The 19,964-nt window shown below is 44.2% G+C and overlaps 1 protein-coding gene across 4 annotated transcripts in view; it reads left to right on the top strand.

Annotated features, from left to right (window-relative positions):
• LOC144670078 (CD276 antigen-like) overlaps positions 1 to 19,964 on the top strand; it is a 347,132-nt gene that overhangs the window by 298,249 nt on the left and 28,919 nt on the right. For 2 of the 4 annotated variants that reach the window (XM_078532475.1, XM_078532473.1), the window contains exon 7: positions 1,703 to 1,738. The exons of the other annotated variants lie outside the window; for them this stretch is intronic. In XM_078532475.1, coding sequence (XP_078388601.1) covers positions 1,703 to 1,738 — 36 coding nt within the window. The remainder of the gene's footprint in view (positions 1 to 1,702; positions 1,739 to 19,964) is intronic. 4 annotated transcript variants of the gene reach the window in all.

The following is a 19,964-nucleotide window of genomic DNA, read 5'->3' as shown; positions in this document are numbered from 1 at the left end:
TCTGGCCTACATATGACTCCAGACCCACAGCAATGTAGTTGACTTTTAACTGCCCTCTGAAATGGCCGAGCAAGCACTCATTTCAAGGGCAATTAGGGATGGGCAAAAAATGCTGGCCTTGCCAATGACGCCCACATCCTATGAAAGAAATAAAGCAAAACAAGTTAAATGTACCTCAGCTCCCACCCAACATAAGCCTCAATATTCATATCTTTCAAAGTTCTAGTCCACTTATTTTGACCAAACATTGGCTCCTAATTTCTCTCCTATCTGTGTTTGTTTCAGTAACTCCTGATACCCCTCCCCTTCAGGTCCAGACCTTAGGCCTTAATTACCTTTAACCCCACACCAGTCCCCAACTCTGATAGGTTGGTTGCCTCTGTCATGTTGCTGCATGTTAAAAGGTCAAACACATGAATGGAATAAGTTCATGAAACAACATAAATGTGAAATTGGAGAAGCTGGGGTTGTTCTCCTGTGAAAAGCAAAGGCTGTGAGGAGATTTGATAGATGTTGTTCAAAGTCATGAGGGGATATAAACAGAGTAGAAACTGTTCCCATTGGCGGAAGGCACGAGAGCCAGAGCAAACAGATTGAAAGCGATGGCAAAAAAAAAAATTCAAAGGCAACTCAAGGAAGAAACTTTTTTTTATCCAGAGAGTGGTTGGGATCCGGAATGCACTTCCTGAAAGCTGGTGGAGGCAGGTTCAATTGTGGCTATTCCAAGGGAATTGGGTAAGCACCTGAAGGGAAAACGTTTACGGGGAAAGGGCAGGGGAGTTGAGGTTAGCAGAGAGCTGACTCAGGCACGAGGGGCCAAATGGCCATCTCTGCACTGTAACCATTCCGTGATTCTATACCGACAAGAGAGGAGACGGATTTAAGGGAAACTAGGTATTGCTGAGAAAGAGACATTTTTTGCTGAAGCTTTTCATCTTGTACTCATCAGGGCAATTCACAAGAAAATACCAATGCCGGGGGAAACAACAAATGTATCCTGTATGACAAGACAGTGCTGATTGGTTGGCAAGTGGTCTCTGATTGGTAGAGGCATTGCCATGGAGAATGCACCAGTTGATGGTGACAGTTAACTGCCAAGCATTGTCTGAAATTTAAACCAGACAGCTTGGCTCTGATTGGTCAAGACATTGCAGTTAACTGTCAGTCACCATCAACTGGTGCATTCTCCATGTCAATGCCTCTACCAATCAGAGTCCACTTACCAACCAATCAAAACTCTCTTCCCATACAATATAAGTTTGTTGTTTCCTCTGATATTGGCATCTTCTTGTGAATTGTCCTGATGAGTGCAAGGTGAAAAGCTTCAACAAAAAAAGTCTCACTTTTCAGCAATACTCAAGTTCTGTGCTACCAAACAACTAACGATAAACTTAATTGAAAGAGGGAGACAAAAAAAGCTGGAGGAAAAGCATTGTCAACAACATTCAAAAATATGATAACAACGTGCAGAGAGAGTAAAACAACCACAAGCAACAGAAATGATTAGAGGGTGGATGGGACACAAGAACTGATACAGTTTAAATATGAGAGCCATCGTTTCAAGAAAAATGCATCATAACAAACTTGTAACCTTAAAAATATGAACAGACTGATACACTCGATAGAATAAAACTCAGTGTAATAATGTGTTCTGTGATGGAAAGAGCTCTTGAATAAACATGCCTATTTTTGACTGTTACAGTGATGAAGCCCTTGGAAAATGCAGATGATAAAGAAGGTAAGTTTGACTCTTCACAAATTTGCAGCTTAATAGTACAATCTGGTTTTCTGCAACATGAAACCAACGCAATCTCTATGGAGTGTTTGCTTGGGTAGGGCATCACGCTTTGCCTGTGTAGGTGGCTTGGGTTTAGGCCATGGAATTGGGAGTAACCTACCAGAGCTGTTCTCTGATTCAGCCCATCGTGCTTGAAGGGAGCATGGGATGGACGTGTGGCTGCACATGCACTCGCAGGTTCCTTGCGAGTATAAGTTTAAATCCACATTTCCAATTCATTTGCACCTACCTCGGGTTGGGGGTGCTCATGGGTCGTAGTGTTCAGATTGAGGATTGCCCCCTGGCAGAAGCTAGCCCCCTCCAAACCTCTGTGCCCACGGCACACACCAGGAACTGAGAAATATAAATACAAATAGACTTGAGTTGTCCACTGACTGATGGGTTAAACAAATTGATTGATCCAGTTGTCCAGTGCAGTAAAAGCCAGTGTTCCTGGCAGGGCCATCATTTACTGATGATAACAAGAAGCCATCTGGGATGTATGACCTTGAGCAGAATGAAGATCTTGACTGCTTCTCAAGCTTTAATCTGTTCGTTGTTCCTATTGATTGTCTTATTACTACAGTAAATTCAGTGTTCTTCCATTATGTGTCTGCAAAATAAGATCTTGCAACAATCACAATTCTTTCCCCTCCAAGACAGGCTGAAACCAACTTCTGGAATCAATTCAGGGGCATCCAAGATTTGTCTACTCGAATCAATTAGATGCTCACCATGAATCCTCAGGGGCGACATATACAGTTCACGATTGAAGGAAGCTGCCCTCACCTAATGTACACCTCCTCGTTAAAGTCTTTAGTAGGTGTCTTTAAAATAAAGGATTAAATTAAAATTAGGGTAGACCTAAGATGCTTCGACTTATAAGAAAGAACAAAGCTAATGGCCAAAAATGCCACAAGGGAATTCAAGAGAAACTTCTTTATTCAGAGAGTGGTGGGAATGTGGAACTGGCTGCCACAGGGAGTGGTTGAAGTGAGTGGTATGGATGCATTTAAGGGTAAGCTCAGTAAACACATGAGGGAGAAAGGGATATAAGGATATGTTGATGAGGGTTAGAGAAGCAGAGTGGGAGGAGGCTTGTGTGTGGAACATAAACATTGACGTGGACCAGTTGGTTCGAATGGCCTGTTTCAGTGATGTGTGTTCTATTCAAGTTGGTAGTTAATGAATGTGACCCATGACTGATTTTCTCCCTCTGCAGCCCAGGTACCCCAAAGCCAGGTGGAGTGGACACAGCTGCCACTCTGGGATCAACCAGATGAGCAGAGACCTGGCATCGAATTTTGCATCTTCCTGTTTTAATTTGACCTTGGGCAGATTACTTGCCAATGGAAGCCTCAAGGGTGCTCACAAGGGAGAGATTAATCAAAAAAGCTGCACACTTTTGGAAGATGTTTGAAGGGCAATGGGTCAGGGTCCTAGACAGTAGTCACCTGTATATTATAATTTTAACTCTACAGTTACTTAATCCAAGTGACAATCATTTGACACTTTTTTGGTATTAACTTCCCACTTTTCTTACTTTACTTATTTTTACTTTTCTTATTTTATTTACATTGAATTATCCATTGATTTGGATTAAATTATGTTTTTAAATCTCTGAAGAACAGCTTCAGATCACCAGGAATTGACTGAGTTCCACTTCCACAGGTCAACTTACTTCAATTCCCTATGGACTTGCAAACAATAGGTGTTGATATTTTAGCCCATTTTGCCAACAGGATTGCAAAACGATCAATATTCTGCTATTTTAATTACTGGAAATTAATGGCTAAGATTTTCTTGTGAACTGCAAGTTTCATTGACAAAGCAATAATCTGCATTTATATAGAACCTTTACGATTGTAAAACACCCCAAGTTGTGTCTCAGGAACTTTACTAAACAAAATTTGACACCACATCACATCAGGAGATAGGAGGACAAAAGCTTGGTCAAAGAGGTAGCTTTTAAGGAGAATGTTAAAGAGATATATATATATATAGAGAGAGAGAGAGAGAGAGCCGAGAGGTTTAGGAACGGAATTCCAGAACTGAGGGCCAATGCACATCAACGTCAGCAGTGGAGCAATGAAAATTGGCAATGTGCAGGAGGCCGAAATGGGGAAAGGACAGAAACACTGGAGAGTTGTAGGGCTGGGGGAGGTTACAGAGATAGGGAGCGGTGAAGCCATGGACGGATTCGTAAACAGGGAAGAGAACTTTAAAATTGAGGCATTACCTGCTGGGAGCCAATGCAGATCAGTGAGCACAAGGGCTGATAGGTGAATGGGACTTGGCGTGCGTAAGGATAGGGGCAGCAAAGTTTTAGATGAGCTCAATTTTACGGATGGTGCAAAATGGAAGGCCGGCCAGGAGAGCATTGGAATAGTCAGGTCCAGACACACAACAGCAGGTAGAGGCAGGGTTGGTGACTGTTGATGTTATGGAGGCAGAAGTGGTGGTGTTGTAAATTTTATACATCTCAGAACAATGCAGAGATGACACTAGTTTCTAAGTGTGCAAGAGGTTTATTTACAAGTGTTTTAAAATATCTCTGCAACCACAAAATGTCTGCATTCATGCTTCCAGCTCAGCTCCCAGTAGCTCCTGTGGTGTCTGTTTACTTTTCTTTGGGTGTCCACACCCAGGCTTAACCAATCAAGCACAATGAGCGTAGATCAGTTACCAGCCTCACAATCACACACAGAACAATTGAACACAACAGGCGGTTTTGGTGGTGGAGCCAATGGGCAGTTGGAAGCTCATCATGGGTTAAGGGTGAGAACGGTCCGATTCAACCTCAGATGGTGGTCAGGAAGGAAGGAGCTGATGGTTTGAGAACAGGGACTGAAGACAATGGCTTTGGTTTTCCCAACATTTAGTTGGACAAAATTTCTGTTCATGTGGAGGTCAGCCAGGCAGCATGACAAATTAGAGATGTCGGCAGTGGCGACGGTGAGACAGGCTAGGTGCCGTCTCTGTTTGTGTAGAAGCCAACCTGTTTTCGAATGATGTTGGCAAGTCATAGCAGGTTGTAGGTCGTTAGTAGGTCTGCTTTGATTAAGTTTAAATAATTTGCTGATGTTCAATTGAGAAATGACTCTGGGAATAAGGGGAAAAATTTCAACAAATACCAGCAACATCACACTTGTTTTTTTTAAATTATGCTGTTTAGTTGGTCCCTTTTTGAGTTTACTGATGCTTTGTACTTTGACTCAGCTGGAAGTCTGTAATTTCAAACAGAAGGGCCCTTGAGGGCACCATGAGAACAAAGCTTAGAATTTTAGGACACTCTTGACATTAGGATCTAGGTGAGGTATCGTAGTAACTGTGTGAAGCTTTCAAAATAGGAATATTTTACAACATGGTACTAATATGACAAAGTTTTCATCTGGCTGTCAATACCAGAACTTAAGGCCCACCTTCTCCACATTTTTAAAAATTAGTTCTCTAGATGTGGACATTGTTGGCTAGGCCAGCTTTCATTGCCGATTCCTCATTGCTCTTGAGCAGTTATTGGTGAGCCATCTTCTTGGACCACTGCAGTCAGTGTGGTGTAGTTACCTGGTCAGTGCACGATTTGACTCAGCGACAATTAAGGAGGGGTAATATAGTTCCAAGTCAGGGTGTTGACGATCCCATGTGTCTCCTTGGTGGTTGAAGGAGCCTTAGTGAGATACTGCAATGCATCCTGTAGTTAGGACACACTGCAACTATAGTGCGCCAGTTGTGGAGGGAGTGAGTATTTAAGCCAGTAGACAGACTGCCGATCAAGCGAACTGCTTTGTCCTGCTTGGGGTCAGGTTTCTTGAGTGTACTTCCAGCTGCACCCATCCAGGCGAGTGGAGGGTATTCCATCACATTTCTCCTGAGTTGTGCCCCCAAGAACCAGGAGAATGCTTGGGGAGTCGAGCAGTGAGCCACTTGTCACACAATCCGCAGCCTCTGACCTGCTCCAGTAGCCATTGTATTCAACTAGCTGGTCAATTCCCCATACACAATCCCAATGGAAACCTCCCTTCAGCAATGTAGACAATTAGAAAGACGACTCTGCCCAACCTAAAACAAGTATACAGCAGGAGGGAAATATACAGTTGTGTAGCTGAGATTCATAAAAATAGCACAAATATTATTTTTGCATGGGCGAAGGTGGAGTAATTTGGGTCATTACTAGTCCTTAGGGACTCATTACCATCTCTCACTTCAGTTGTGCCTGCTTTGGTCATCCCAAGGTCAGTAAGACTATAACACTGTCCAAGTAATTATTCTCCTTTAGAGCCAGCATTTGTTATGAACTCAAGGCATTTGACCAACATGTATAGATTTTCATCAGCGCTTTCTTCGTGTTGAGCTCTGCTACTGATTAATGATGAACTGGGTTCGTGGTAACATTCACAATGATGGGCTTGTGATAACAGATTGGTAATAATGAAGTTCTACTGAATTCCACTCATGTCAGATTTCCAGATTTATTGATCCAAAGTTCTAATTCTGCATTCTCACCACTTAATGGTCAGTATCAGGGCTAGCCGTTATAGAGTCAACTTGCAAAAGCAATTGAGATTCTATCAGGAAATGTGTGCCCACAGAAGCACCAGAATAAATCACCAGTAATGGTAACTTCCAGGCATTCTTCAGTTTGTGCGATAGGCCATCATTTCTCACTTGTCCTTGCTGCACTCATGAGGAATGGGTCTTTCACACTTTGGATAGAATTGCCTTAACTCTCTGTCACAAATTGGATCTGCTGTGCTGTTGCTTCTATTTAGGCTAGGTGAGTGTAAGTGAAGAAAGCATGTCTATAATCTGCAATCCACCAATTGTACCAGAAAGGATTTCAGGTCGGCAAATCGATGGGGACCTGGGTTGGAATCTCACTTCAATACTTTGGAGGTAATTTAACTCCATGGCTCAGGTAGATACACTGTTGAAGTTAAGGTGAGGAAGCATGATGTGTGTCCTGAGGGTCCTCTCAGATTCTGGGATCTATATGTATTCAAAAGGGACAGTAGTCAATTATCACCATTATAATGGAACAGAAAATACATGGTTGAGAACAGCAAATGTGGATCTATCGTTTTATCTTTTTAAATGACAAACTATTTTATAGGAATGTTGTATCATGCAACTCATAATGCATCATCATAAAAACAACATGTCCATGGGCGATTTGAATTTTAATTATTCTTCAAATGTCGATGATACTGATGAGGCCACATTTATTGCCTTCCCTATGTTCCCTGAGAAGCTGATGGTGAACCTTCTCTATCTATTACTTTTTGCAACTAAATGGTTTGTTAGGCCACTTCAGAGCGCATGAAGTGTCTACCATGTAAGTGTGGAATTGGTGTCACAAGATGTCAGTGAACCTTTTGGATTTCATGGTTGGATATTTCCAACATGGCCTCCAAATGATTGGATTGATTGAATTTATTCAATTTGCTATCTCCCATGGTGCAATGTTAACTCCTGATCTATGGTCTGCCAGCTAGACCATTGCCATTACCAGACCCTATTACTTCATATAATAATAACGCATTCAGTAAAATCTCTTACTCTGAGCGGTTAGACTGTGGAGCTTGCTACCACATAAAGAAAACAGTATAAATGCAGAAAAAGGGAAGCTAGGTAAGTAGTCAGGAGAGAAAGGAATAGTAGGATGTGTTGACAGGGTGAGATAAAGTTAGATGGGAAAAGGCTTGTCAACTAGTTGGGCCAAATGACCTGTTTCTGTACTCTAATTTCTATGTAATTATTAGGATCGTCTGAACTTTTTTTTTAAAATAAGGTTTTATTTGGGAAATTAGAAATTTCAGTTACTGAAAAAATGGCAAACAACGCTTTTACAAAAAATGTTTAAAGTGATTCGATCAATTTGCCTTTTTCCCTGATTTCTTTTGATTGACAGGTTCTCTTGACTGTTCATTCAGGATTGATTGTTCTCATAAATCATTAGTTATTTCTCACTGGTAGTTTTAGCCCTCTTTCTCATTCCATTCACAAGTTTCCTACTTCTTCAGTTCTGGTTTACTACTGTTTTACTGTGACTTGACCAATTAAATGATGGCAGAATGTTGATGAAAAAAGTGTGATGGAAATAATTTTCATGAGGAAAAGGAGGCCAAAAAAAAAGTGACAATAAAAAGTAAGGAGCATATATTACAGGAAGTGCATGCTATACCCAAGAGTTTTAGTATGTTGGATGTTACCTCTAATCTGTGCCCTCTGGTTAGCAACCCTTCCACCATTTACTCTATCTAACCCCTCATAATTTGAAGCATCTCCATCAAATCTCTGCCAAGCCTTCTCTGCTCCAAGGGGAAAAATTCCAGTTTCTCAAGACAGTCCACGTAGCTGTACTCCCTCCTTCCTTGGACCATTCTAATAAGTCTCTGGGCTGTGCTTTTTTAGCAACCTAAGTCCAAATAAAGTTGTCAATAAAGCATCAAGGTCAACTTTACAATCGGTAAAACTGAAGGACCTTTTTCCAAGTGGCTACATCATTTTGAGGAGCTTTGGGCGGGATTATTCGGCCCCACCTGCCACTGGGATTGCCCTGCCCCACTGAAAGTCGATGGGTTTTTGGCTGGGCCATTGTATCCCCCCCCAGCAGGTCCCGCCATAGCCAGAAAATCCCGGCCTTGGATCCAGTTCCGTCTAAGTTTTAATCTACTGGGGATAATGAGAGTACAATGGATACAATCTGGCCAATGAAGCACTTTGGAAGTGTAGTCAGTGCTGCAATGTAGGAATTGCAGGAGCCAATTTGCTCACAGCAAGCTCCCACAAACAGCAAGGTGATAATAACCAGTAATCTGAAACAAAAACAGAAAATGCTGGAAAAACTCAGCAGGTCTAACAGCATCTGTGGAGAGGAAAACAACAGAGTTAACGTTTTGAGTCCGTATGACTCTTCTTCGAAGCTAAAGAGAAGTAAAAATGTGATGAAATTTATACTGTTTAAGAGGGGGTGGAGCAGATGGAGCTGGAGAGAAGGCCAGTGACAGGTGGAGGCAAAGGGGAGATTGCTGGCGATGGACAAAAGGACAAAGGGGTGTTAATGATATTGATACTGGCTAAAGGAGGTGCTGATGGTGGCATTAAGGTCCGAAAGCAGAATGTGATAATAGCAGGGCAAGGGTAAGCACCCTGGAAAGAACAACATGAACAAGTGACAGATGGCCCTTGTGGGGGTGGGGTGGGGGGAGGGGACAGTGGTGGGGAGAAAAGATTGAAAATAGGATAAAAGGTGGGGATAAAACAATGAATAAAAATGAAAATAAGCAGATAAAAAATAAAAATTTTAAAATGAAAAAATAAATATTAAAAAATTAAAACGAATATTGTAAAAAGGGGATAAAAAAAGGGGGTGAGGATGGAGGAGAGAGTTTATGGTTTGAAGTTGTTGAACTCAATGTTTTGCTTTCATATAACCAGTAATCTGTTTTTCTGCAATTTTGATTGAGGGATAAATAATGGCCAGGACATGAGGGAGAACTCCCCTGCCCTTCAGAATTGTGCCATAAGATCTTTTACATCCAGCCTCCAGTTAACGTCTCATCCAAGACACCACTACCAACAATGCAGCACTCCCTCTGTACTGCATTGGAGTGCCAATGTTAATTTTTGTGCTCAAGCCCTGAGAGGGGGGGTAGTTTTTAGCTCGGTGGGCGGTCGCGCACCCGACCTGACTGAGCATGAAATGATGCGCGATGATGTCGGGTGAGCGTCCTGACATCATCGCACACTTGTGCGATATTTCGGTCAGGGGACACGCGCCAGAATCGGCAGTGCACCCATCGACAATTAAAAGGCCATTAACAATGGTAATGGTAAGAAATCTTTGCAACCTTACGCTTGACGGGCAGGTGAAAAAGCCAAGCGGCCTTTGCGTTATTTTTTTTTTAGGAAACCTCATCCATGGGCGGGATGAGGTTCCCTAAAGCAAATAAAAATAAAATAAACATTTTAAAATTGAATTAATAACATGTCCCTGCTCATGTGACAGAGTCACATGAGGGGACATGTTTTATAACGTTTTAGCAATCTTTATTTTTTTTGTTTCGAAAACTCTTGTCTCCCTCGGGCAGCTCTGTGCCTCAGGGAGATTTTCCAGCGTGCACCCGCCCACATGTGCCAAGTTTGGGTTCGCCCTCCTTTCCCCACCCACACAGGCGGCGCTGGGCGCTGCCACTCACCCTTCACGCTGGGTGGGCCTTATTTGGCCCGCCCAGCGTGAAATCGCAGTCCGGCCCCGATCGCGGGCCAAATACCCCGATCCCGCCAAGCCTGCCCGACAAAGGTCAAAATTCTGCCCCTGGAGTGACACTTGAACGTGGAATCTTGTGACTCAGAGGTAAGCGTGCTACCCACTGAGCTACAGCTGACACCACCATGGAAGGAAAGAGCGAGAAAGGCAGAAGATCTGATTGTGTAACTTTTTTTTTCTATCCTTTCATGGGATGTAGGCATTGGTGGACAAGGCCAGCATTTGTTGCCCATGCCTAATTGCCCTTGAACTGAGTGGCTTGCTGGGCCATTTCGGAGGGCAGTTAAGCGTCAACCACACTGCTGTGTGGGTCTGGATTCACATGTAAGCCAGACCAGGCAAGGACAGCAGATTTCCTTCCCTAAAGGAACCAGATGGGGTTTTACGTCAAATGATGTTAACCATGATCACCATGACTGAAACTAGTTTTCAATTCCGGGATTTCTTTTCCGAATTAATTGAATTTAAATTGCACAGACTGCAGAGGTGGGATTTGAACTTGTGTCCCCAGACCATTTGCCTAGGCCCCTGGATTACTAGTCTTGTGATGTTAACGCTATGCAGGCATTGCCCCAGCTTCATTTATGAAAGCTTTTAATTAATTAATACTACATTCCTGTGTGTACTGTTTACATAATGTTTTTACACAGACATTAACATTTACTTCTGAGGAAGAAATGTTACTTGGAGGAATAATGGTTGAAAGAGAGAGAGAGAGAGAGAAAAGTGATCAAGGTCCCTACTGCCCTGGAATATATTATTTGAAACTTTTATTGTTCAGCAGAATTTAATCTAACCTGAAACTTTTCCAGGAATTCTGCCAAGTTCTCACTTCACAACCGTAGGAGGAGGAGGTTTGGGACCACTTAGATTTAGGCCACATCTGGCCTTTTTTAATATTCTTTTCACAGGATGTGGATGTCGCTGGCTGGGCCAGCATTTATTGCCCATCCCTACTTGCCCTTGAGAAGGTGGTGGTGAGCCGCCTTCTTGAGCCGCTGCAATTCCATGTGGTGTAGGTACACCCACAGTGCTGTTAGGGAGGGAGTTCCAGGATTTTAACCCAGTGACAGTGAAGGAACGGTGATATATTTCCAAGTCAGGATGGTGTGTGGCTTGGAGGGGAACTTCCAGGTGTTGGTGTTCCCATGTGTCTGCTGCCCTTGTCCTCCGAGGTGGTAGAGGTCGTGGGTTTGGAAGATGCTGTGGAAGGAGCCTTGGTGAGTTGCTGCAATGCATCTTGTATGTAGACATTGCTGCCACTGTGCGTTGGTGGTGGTGGGGCTCAATGTTTAAGGGGGATATGGGGTGCCAATCAAGTGGGCTGCTTTTCGCTGGTTGTTGGAAGGGGTGAATGTTTCAGGAAGAGATCGTGTGCCAATCAAGCAGTTGCTTTGCCCTGATTGGTGTCAAGCTTCTTGACGCGTGGAGAGAGCAGTTAATAAAGCATATAGTATCCTGGGCTTTATTAATAGGGGCACAGAGTACAAGACCAAGGAGGTTATGCTGAATTTATATAAGGCGCTCGTTAGATCTCAGCTGGAATATTGTGTGCAGTTCTGGGCGCCACATCATAGGAAGGATGTGAACATGTTGGAGATTGTGCCGAAGAGGTTTACAAGAATGGTTCCAGGGATGAGAAACTTCAGCTATGAGGATTGATTGGAGAGGTTGGGACTGTTCTCCTTGGAGAGAAGAAGGCTAAGTGGAGATTTGATAGAGATGCTCAAAATCATGAGGGGGCTGGACAGAGTAGATAGGGAGAAGCTGTTCCCACTCGTAAAAGGATCAAGAATGAGAGGGCACAGATTTAAAAGGATTTGCAAAAGAAGCAAATGTGATGTGAGAAAAATCTTTTTCACACGAGTGGTTTTGGTCTCGAATGCACTGCCTGGAAGTGTGGTGGAGGCAGGTTCAATTGAGGCATTCAAGAGGACATTAGATGATTATTTGAACAGAAACAATGTGCAAGGGGAAAAGCCAGGGCAATGGCACTAGGTTATAATGCTTATTCGGAGAGCTGCTGCAGACACGATGGGCTGAATGGCCTCCTTCTGTGCTGTTAAAATTTTGTGATTCTGTGATTCTTGAACGTTGTTGGAACAGCACTCATCCAGGCAAGGGAGTATTCCATTGCACTTTTGAGTTGTGGCTTGTAGATAGTGGACAGGTTTGGGGGAGTCAGGAGGTGAGTTACTTGCCACAGAATTCCCAGCCTCTGACCTGCTCTTGTAGCCACAGCATTTATATGGCTAGTCCAGTTCAGTTTGGTCAATGGTAACCTCAGGATGTTGATAGTGGGGATTAAGTGATGGTAATGCCATTGTATGACAAGGGGACATGGCTAGGCTCTCTGTTGGAGATGGTCACTGCCTGGTACTTGTGTGGTGCGAATGTTACTCAAGGTTAGTGGAATCTGCCCATCCCTTCTCTGTGAGTTTTCTTATGGATGAACAGAAATCAGACCTGGTTTGCTGAATTCTCCTGAATTGTTCTCGTCTGAATTGTTGGGACTGTCAGTAAACCGATGGACCGAGATATAACCCCCTCAACCACCTGTTACGGGGACATAAAATGGACAGGATGGAAGCTCTATACTGCTCTAACTCCACCCACATTCCGACCAAGTTTCCAATGGGTGGGAACAACGACTGGTGGAAGTGTCCGCCCCTGACAGGCAAGAATTTCATTTGACAATTTAACACGGATGTGGGAGGGGAGGCGTTGGTGGGTGTCAGTCTGGCATCGTCCCTCTCACTTTCCAGTGATCAGGCAGCAGTAAACATATGGAACTGTCGGAAGGGACGGTAGTATTGTTAAGGAAAGTGTTTTCCTCAGCTGTTTCTTACCTGTTTTCCGTTGTTGCTCACTTTCCCTGATTATGAGTCACTTGAGCTTTTGTGCTAATGCTTTTTAAGTTTTTAAAAAAAAAATTTGGTGCCTGCACCATTTCTGACACCAGTGGGCTTCCCGATGGGGAATCGATCATCCAACCTGCTTGGGAAAAAGAGAGTGGCCTTCAGGAGGATGCCAGGCAGGTAGGCTTCCCAAGGCAAACTCTCTACTCAGTGCTGGTGCCCACGCAAACAGAATCGAATACACTTTAGTTTGGCAGATTAGCCAATGTGGAGGCTCCCCATCTCACTAGCGGATCTGATAACTCCCAACGCGGCCAAGTGTAATCACCCTGATCACTGTCTGATCTGTTAACAATGTTACTACATAAAAAGAGGCATATGGGTGACACTACCATACGCATTCCTAGAATACTCCTATCCCAATGGTTCCAACATTAACTCTAATATATGTTTCCAATGCACAAAATTGCCCTGTCATATTGTTCCCCAGATGAAAAAGCTTTCTTGTGAGTGTAAATTGCATTTGGCTTTGTAACAAAGATAAAATCAAGCCAATGCTCCTTTCATTTAGTTGCCTGTACTATTTGAGAACTCCCTAGTCAGCAGATTATTGGACAGCAGTGACTTCAAGTGAAACTAATGTCACAGTTTGCCTCCTTTAAGTCTTTCATTTCTGAGCACTGAGTGTTCACCCATTCTTTTTCATCCCACTGAAGCCCAGAGGTTACAATTGCCAACATTAGTGGCCGAGTGCTTAAAATGCCTGTGCCACGTTCTCTGTGCTTCCCTGAGGTTTAACTGGTTCAAAGTCTGCGCCTGTGGTAAAGCGGCAGGACCACAACGGGCCATATGTTCTTTGTTAGCACTTCTGCTGGCACAGATCACAGATCAATGCAGTCTTTAAAACTTTCTTCTATTTAAATTGATACATTGAACTCTAGAACAACTGGTCATACCCTTGTGCATCAGAGTATACACACTCGCCTTGACCTGGGAGAGGCAAAAAGACTAGATTAATAAAACCCAGCCCAAATTGTTGGGGTTGGGGTATGGAATTTAGAAATTCCTCCCCAGCCCCTTAAATGATGGAAATTAGCCCGGGAGATTGCTCTGAGACTGATCATTCTACCCCTTTGTGTTCCTGCTAGATTTTGCCTCCAAGCTTTCCTCCTCAGTCAGAGCGCAAGAGGGAACAATTCTCTGATTATGTCGCCAACAGTAATTTACGGACTCAAACTTGCTAGAATGCTTGTGTAAGTGTTCCTTTAGCGTGTTGCTAACCAAGTGGTTTATGCCACTAATTAAATCTGAACAGTAGCTCATCTCTCAGGCTTAGAAGTTATGAATATTTCATTACACCAACAGCAACATCTTCTCTATATAAAAGAGAGAAAGATTTGCATCGTAGCCTAAGGTTGCATCCCATAATGAAAATTGTGCACAGCTCGGAGTAGTTTTTTTGTGTGTGAGAGACGTACTGACCATCATTCCCTGTTATCCATTCCTCCTGTAAGGTAAAGGTTGTATTTAATCTTAATATTGCCCAATTATCCTTCTGTGCCTCATCCCTGCGAGCGTTAAGGATATCATTATAACTAATGGTGCTCCATCACATATTGGGTACGTGTCTTAGATTAAGTAAAGTTTTTTTTTTTGCTTCATGAGCTTTTGCTCTTGACCTACTTACACTGTAATCAAAGTTTGTAGAGAAATATTACAAAATTCTTCATCAAATTCTCTTCTGAGCAAATATCACACAATGTCATCAAAAATGATTCATTCATGTGTGTGACAGTGTGTATAAAAGGAGACAAAGAAGAATAATATCCCCCCTTAGTGACTATGTCAGCTACCAGCAGGCCTTTTGGTTCCTCGAATCTGTACCATCATTCAATTGGTTCATGGCTGATCATGGATTCTCCCAAGGCATCTGCATTTTGGATAGGATTTCCCAGACACGTTCGGCCCATCTGGTCTATGCCAGTGTTTATGCTCCTCACAAGCCTCTTCTCACTCTAATGCCTCTAACCTGATCACCATATCTTTCTCATATAAAAGCAAAAAAACTGCGGATGCTGGAAATCCGAAACAAAAACAAAAAATAGCTGGAAAAACTCAGCAGGTCTGACAGCGTCTGCGGAGAGGAACACAGTTAACGTTTCGAGTCCGTGTGACTCTTCAACAGAACTAAGGAAAAATAGAAAAGAGGTGAAAAATAAGCTGGTTTAAGGGGGGTAGGATAGGTAGAGCTGGATAGAGGGCCAGTGATAGGTGGAGATATCCAAAAGATGTCATAGATAAAGGGACAAAGAGGTGTTGATGGTGGTGATATTAGCTAAGAAATGTGCTAATGGTGACATTAAGGGTATTTTTCTACTCCTTACTCCCTCTTTTCTTTCCCTTAAATGCAAATGTTATTCTCCACAATTACACCTTGTGGGGCTCACAAATCACCCTCGGGGTAAAGAAGTTTCTCTTGAATATCCTACAGGGTTTATTAGTGACTGGCTTAGTGATGAGTTGCCAGTTTTGTTCTCCCTCATAAACAACTTCTCTGTGTTTACCCTATCAAACCCCTTCATCATTTTAAAGTCTTCTCTTTTCTGGAGAAGATAGCCCCACCTGTTCAGCACGGGGGGGCAGACACAAGGACCAATTCCTCTTCAGTCATTGTGTCTGTGTGTTCAATCTGTCCTTGTCTGTGCTCAGGCCTGCACCACTGTAGCCTATTAAGCACCCGTGAAGCCTGTCCAGGTGACTTGGACTATTATTGTTGAATGATCGCCAATTGTGTTAGATTTAACGGTTGTTTTGCATTGCGCCTTGCAATCTGTGGGGCCTGGGATTGAGAGTACCCAAACTCATTTTGTGTAGGAACCTGAGCAGATGCTTGAAAGGGGAGTTTGGCTGGAATACCATCTGTCTGGGCTAGATTTCAACCAATGCCGTGCACAGCAAGGAGCAAAGAGACAACAGTAGCAAAAACGAGCATTAAACCAGAGCCAAAATCCAAACCCTGTCTTAGCGATTCAGGCTGGGTGAGAGTGGAGTCAAAACTTCCCTCTTCAAAATGTATTCATGACAGCTTTGAAGCAAGGTTTTGCTGATTGTCCAAATTACTTTTTTATTCATTTAAGGGATGTGGGTGTCGCTGGCTGGGCCAGTATTTATTGCTCATCCCTAGTTGCCCCTGAGAAGGCGGTGGTGAGCTGCCTTCTTGAACCGCTGCAGTCCCTGTGGTGTAGGTACACCCGCGGGTGCTGTCAGTACTACGCTCAAACGAAGCCTTGGATCGAAGAGGGACCCAAGCCTCAGGTGGGCGGTGAGGGGCTGGGGGGTGTCGCTAGAGAGGGGACAGGGAGGTTGCAGCAGGGGCAGGTGCTGGCTGTCAATGGGCCATCCCACCTTCTGGATGCTGGGTCCCTCGAACAAGGGACACCCCTTTCCCCACCCCTCACCTCCACCCCGGAGCCGGCAGGTAACCCCTCATTTACTTGACGTGCACCCTGCATGGTGAGTCCCTCACCCGCTGCCGGTTAAATACCAGCACCAGTGGGATGGGGGTCTTAAATGGGCATTGATGCCCACTTAAGACCCTCAGTTGGGTGGAGGCAGAATGGTGGCAGGGTCACTACCTGTCAGCTTCCTGCTCGATTAAACTCGCCACGGTGGGGGGTTGGCGCAAATTGGTGCCCAATGTCTCGCTTGCTTGTCAGAGGAAAAGAGGGGTACCACAAGACATAAAAGATGCCAACGTCATTCTGTTGTGTTAAAGGAAAACGAGATTGAAGTACTTGTAACAACCTCAGTGAAATGTCTCTGTGTTGCAGGCATGGCATTGACATGCGTCATTCTATAATGAGAGTGAGGTTGGACAGACTGGGCTTGTTTCCACTGGAGTTTAGAAGAGTGGAAGGAGACTTGATTGATGTATACAAGATCCTGAATGGTCTGAGAAGGTGGACGTGGAAAGGGCGTTTCCTCTTGTGAGTGAGCTTCGGTGAAAGCCCAGAACTAGGGGGCATTGTTTTAAAATTAGGGGTCGCCCTCCTAGGACAGAGCTGAGGGGAAATGTTTTCTCTCGGAGAGTTGGAACTCTCTGCCTCAGAAGGCGGCGGAGGTGGTGGGGGGGGTCATTGAATATTTTTAAGGCGGAGGTAGATAGATTCTTGTTAGGCAAGGGAACCAAAGGTAATCGAGAGTAGATGGGAGTGTGCAACACAAACAGATCAGCCATGATCTTATTGAATGGCGGAGCAGGCTCGAGGGGCTGAATGGCCTACTCCTATTTTTTACGTTCTTATGTTCATCGCCAATCAACATGGTCTTTGCACCGAGGCAACAGTGAGAGAAGTGTCAGGAACTGGCACTCTTTACTTGGCCTTGATATATAGACCGGTCAGGTTGGCAGAAAGAGTCAATTACCCCCTGACTGGTGTGATCTTTCCGTGCAAAGGTGACAAGCCAGTACAACGATAATCAATCTGGCAGTTTTGAAACTCTCAGTGATGTTAAACAGAGATGTGGGTTAGTATATTGTTCTCCCTCTGCTTCCTTACCTGGTGTATTACTGCACACCGCATAAGAACCACTTGGCTAACCCTTCAGTCTTTGGTCCCGAGAACAAAATGTAAAATCAGCGCCTGTTGATAGAACTGCTTTTGGCTGACGATGCAGTATTTGTGTCCGTTTTTGAAGTGAAACTTGGCTCTAGCTGCTCATTGGATTGTAATGGGTTTTGGCTCTGCACGAGTTTAAAGAAGATGATGACCTGCGACATAAGGTGTTGACTGTACCAGAAGTTTCAGCGGATAGCACCATGCTTGACGGTGTACACAAGATCTCCTAGGATCTACATTGGATCATTTATTTCAAGGTGATGATCTAAACCCTTGCATTGGAAAGGCAGTAATCACATTCAGCAAATTGATTGTATGCGGGATATAAAAATCCTAGCGTCAAGGACTGAGATGCAGCTCCACCTAACGCGCCTTCTGAGCAATTTTTAGAATTCAGTCATGGGATGTTAGCATTACTGTCAAGGCCAATATTTGTTGCCCATCCCTAATTGCCCTTGAGAAGATGATGGTGAGCTGCCTTCTGGAACCGCTGTTGTCCATGTGGTGTAGGTACACCCACAGTGATTAGGGAGAGAGTTTCAGGATTTTGGCCCAGCGACAGTGAAGGAATGGCGATACATTTCTGAGTCAGGATGGTGTGTGTGGCTTGGAGCAGAACTTGCAGTTGCTGGTGCTCCCATGCATATGCTGCCTTTGCCATTTTAGGTGGTAGAGGTCGTGGGTTTGAAAAATTCTGTCGAAGGAGCCTCGGTGAGTTTCTGCAGTGCATCTTGAAGATGGCACACACTGCTGCCAATGTGCTTCTGTGGTGGAGGGAGTGAATGCTGAAGGTGGCGGATGGGGTGCCAATCAAGCGGGGCTGCTTTGTCCTGGATGGTATCGAGCTTCTTGAGTGTTGTGGGAGCTGCACTCACCCAGGCAGGTGGGGAGTATTCCATCACACTCCTGACTTGCGCCTTGTAGATAGCGGATAGGCATCGGGCAGACAGGAGGTGAGTTACCGGCCTGTGTGTTTCTGTATGGCATTGAGATCTGGACCACATACAGAAAGTGTGAGAGAAGTTTGATCTCTTTCCAGATTGTGCCTCTCCTGTATTCTGCATATAAAGTAGGAAGACACAGTACTTGATGCCAGAGCACTTGAGGAAAACTAAGTAGCCAAGGTTAATAACTTTTCTCAAACACAGATGCCTCTGGTTGCAGGATTATCTTCACCAGTTGGGAGATGGTTGTATTCTGCAGGGTATATTTCAAGGAGCTCTTGCAAGAGGTTCAGGGCCTCCAGTATAAAGATTTTCCAAGAGGGATGTGAAAACTTACAATATTGGTACCTCCCACGGGGAAGATATGGCTCACAATGGGCAACACGAGAGGGTTTTGTTAAATCGTGGAGTTTAGGGAGGTTGAAATGAGGCGACCGAGAGAGGGAAGCAAAGAGTGCAAAGCACCGGGCCTTGAGTGAAAGCCCTGTGGTAACTATTATGTGGCCTGTGATTTACATTGCAGCATCTGTGGCAAGGATTGTTGCTGGAGAAATGGATTTTTCAGCCTCTCGCAATGTTTCAGTGCAGAAAAGTAATTGAACTTCCTCGGTGCTTAAACTAGCGCCTCTGATGATGGACAGTCATGGTACGCTATAATCTCATTTGCAGCAGGTTGGTTTAAAAGAAAATTGTTATCACCAACAAAGAGATGAATTGCAAAACTGTGTCTCATCAGAGTTCATCTCTTGCATTAGATAATAGATTGAGTTCATTTGTCTCTTTAGATATTAGTTAGAGGCACTCTGCTTTCCAGAATAGCAAGGTGCACTATAGCTGCAGATTATAAATAGCACACAGCCAGACAGAAGTACTAGACCAAACATTACATATTGTATTTCTCTTATCTTTATTTTCGCACAATTTGCCATTAAACTTTATTGCTAAGCTGTTGAGGCCACCTTTAGTTCTTAACAGCAGGTGCAAGTATGCGGGATTTTTCCTTCTGAACACTTGGAAATATGTCACCGCTCCTTCACTGTCGCTGGGTCAAAATCCTGGAACTCCCTCCCCAACAGCACTGTGGGTGTACCTACACCACATGGACTGCAGCGGCTCAAGGCAGCTCACCACCCACTCAAGGGCCATGAGGGATGGGCAATAAACACTGGCCCAGCCAGCGACGCCCGCATCCCACAAACAAATTTTAAAAAGATGGGGCGCGATTTTCCGGCGGGATTGTCTGGTTCCGCTGAGAGTCAATGGAGTTTTGGCTGGGCCGCTGACTCTCTCGCCGCGGATCCTGCCATGATACAGCCGGCAAATCCCGGCCATTGTTTTAACAGAGTCACTGCAGCATAATGCGGCCACTTGGACTCCTGCAGCATCCCACACACATATAGGCAGCTGTTGCAAAGTGCTTCAGAAGAAAGTAGGGAAACGACTGCATGGAAAGTAAAACTTTGGTGGATCAAAGGTGCAGCCAAAAAGAAGGGTTTC

Source organism: Cetorhinus maximus, chromosome 30 (genome assembly GCF_964194155.1).
Source record: "Cetorhinus maximus chromosome 30, sCetMax3.hap1.1, whole genome shotgun sequence".
NCBI classification, from domain to species: Eukaryota; Metazoa; Chordata; class Chondrichthyes; order Lamniformes; family Cetorhinidae; genus Cetorhinus; species Cetorhinus maximus.
Note: the sequence above shows the minus strand (reverse complement) of the source record. Positions and strands in the feature narration are given on the sequence as shown.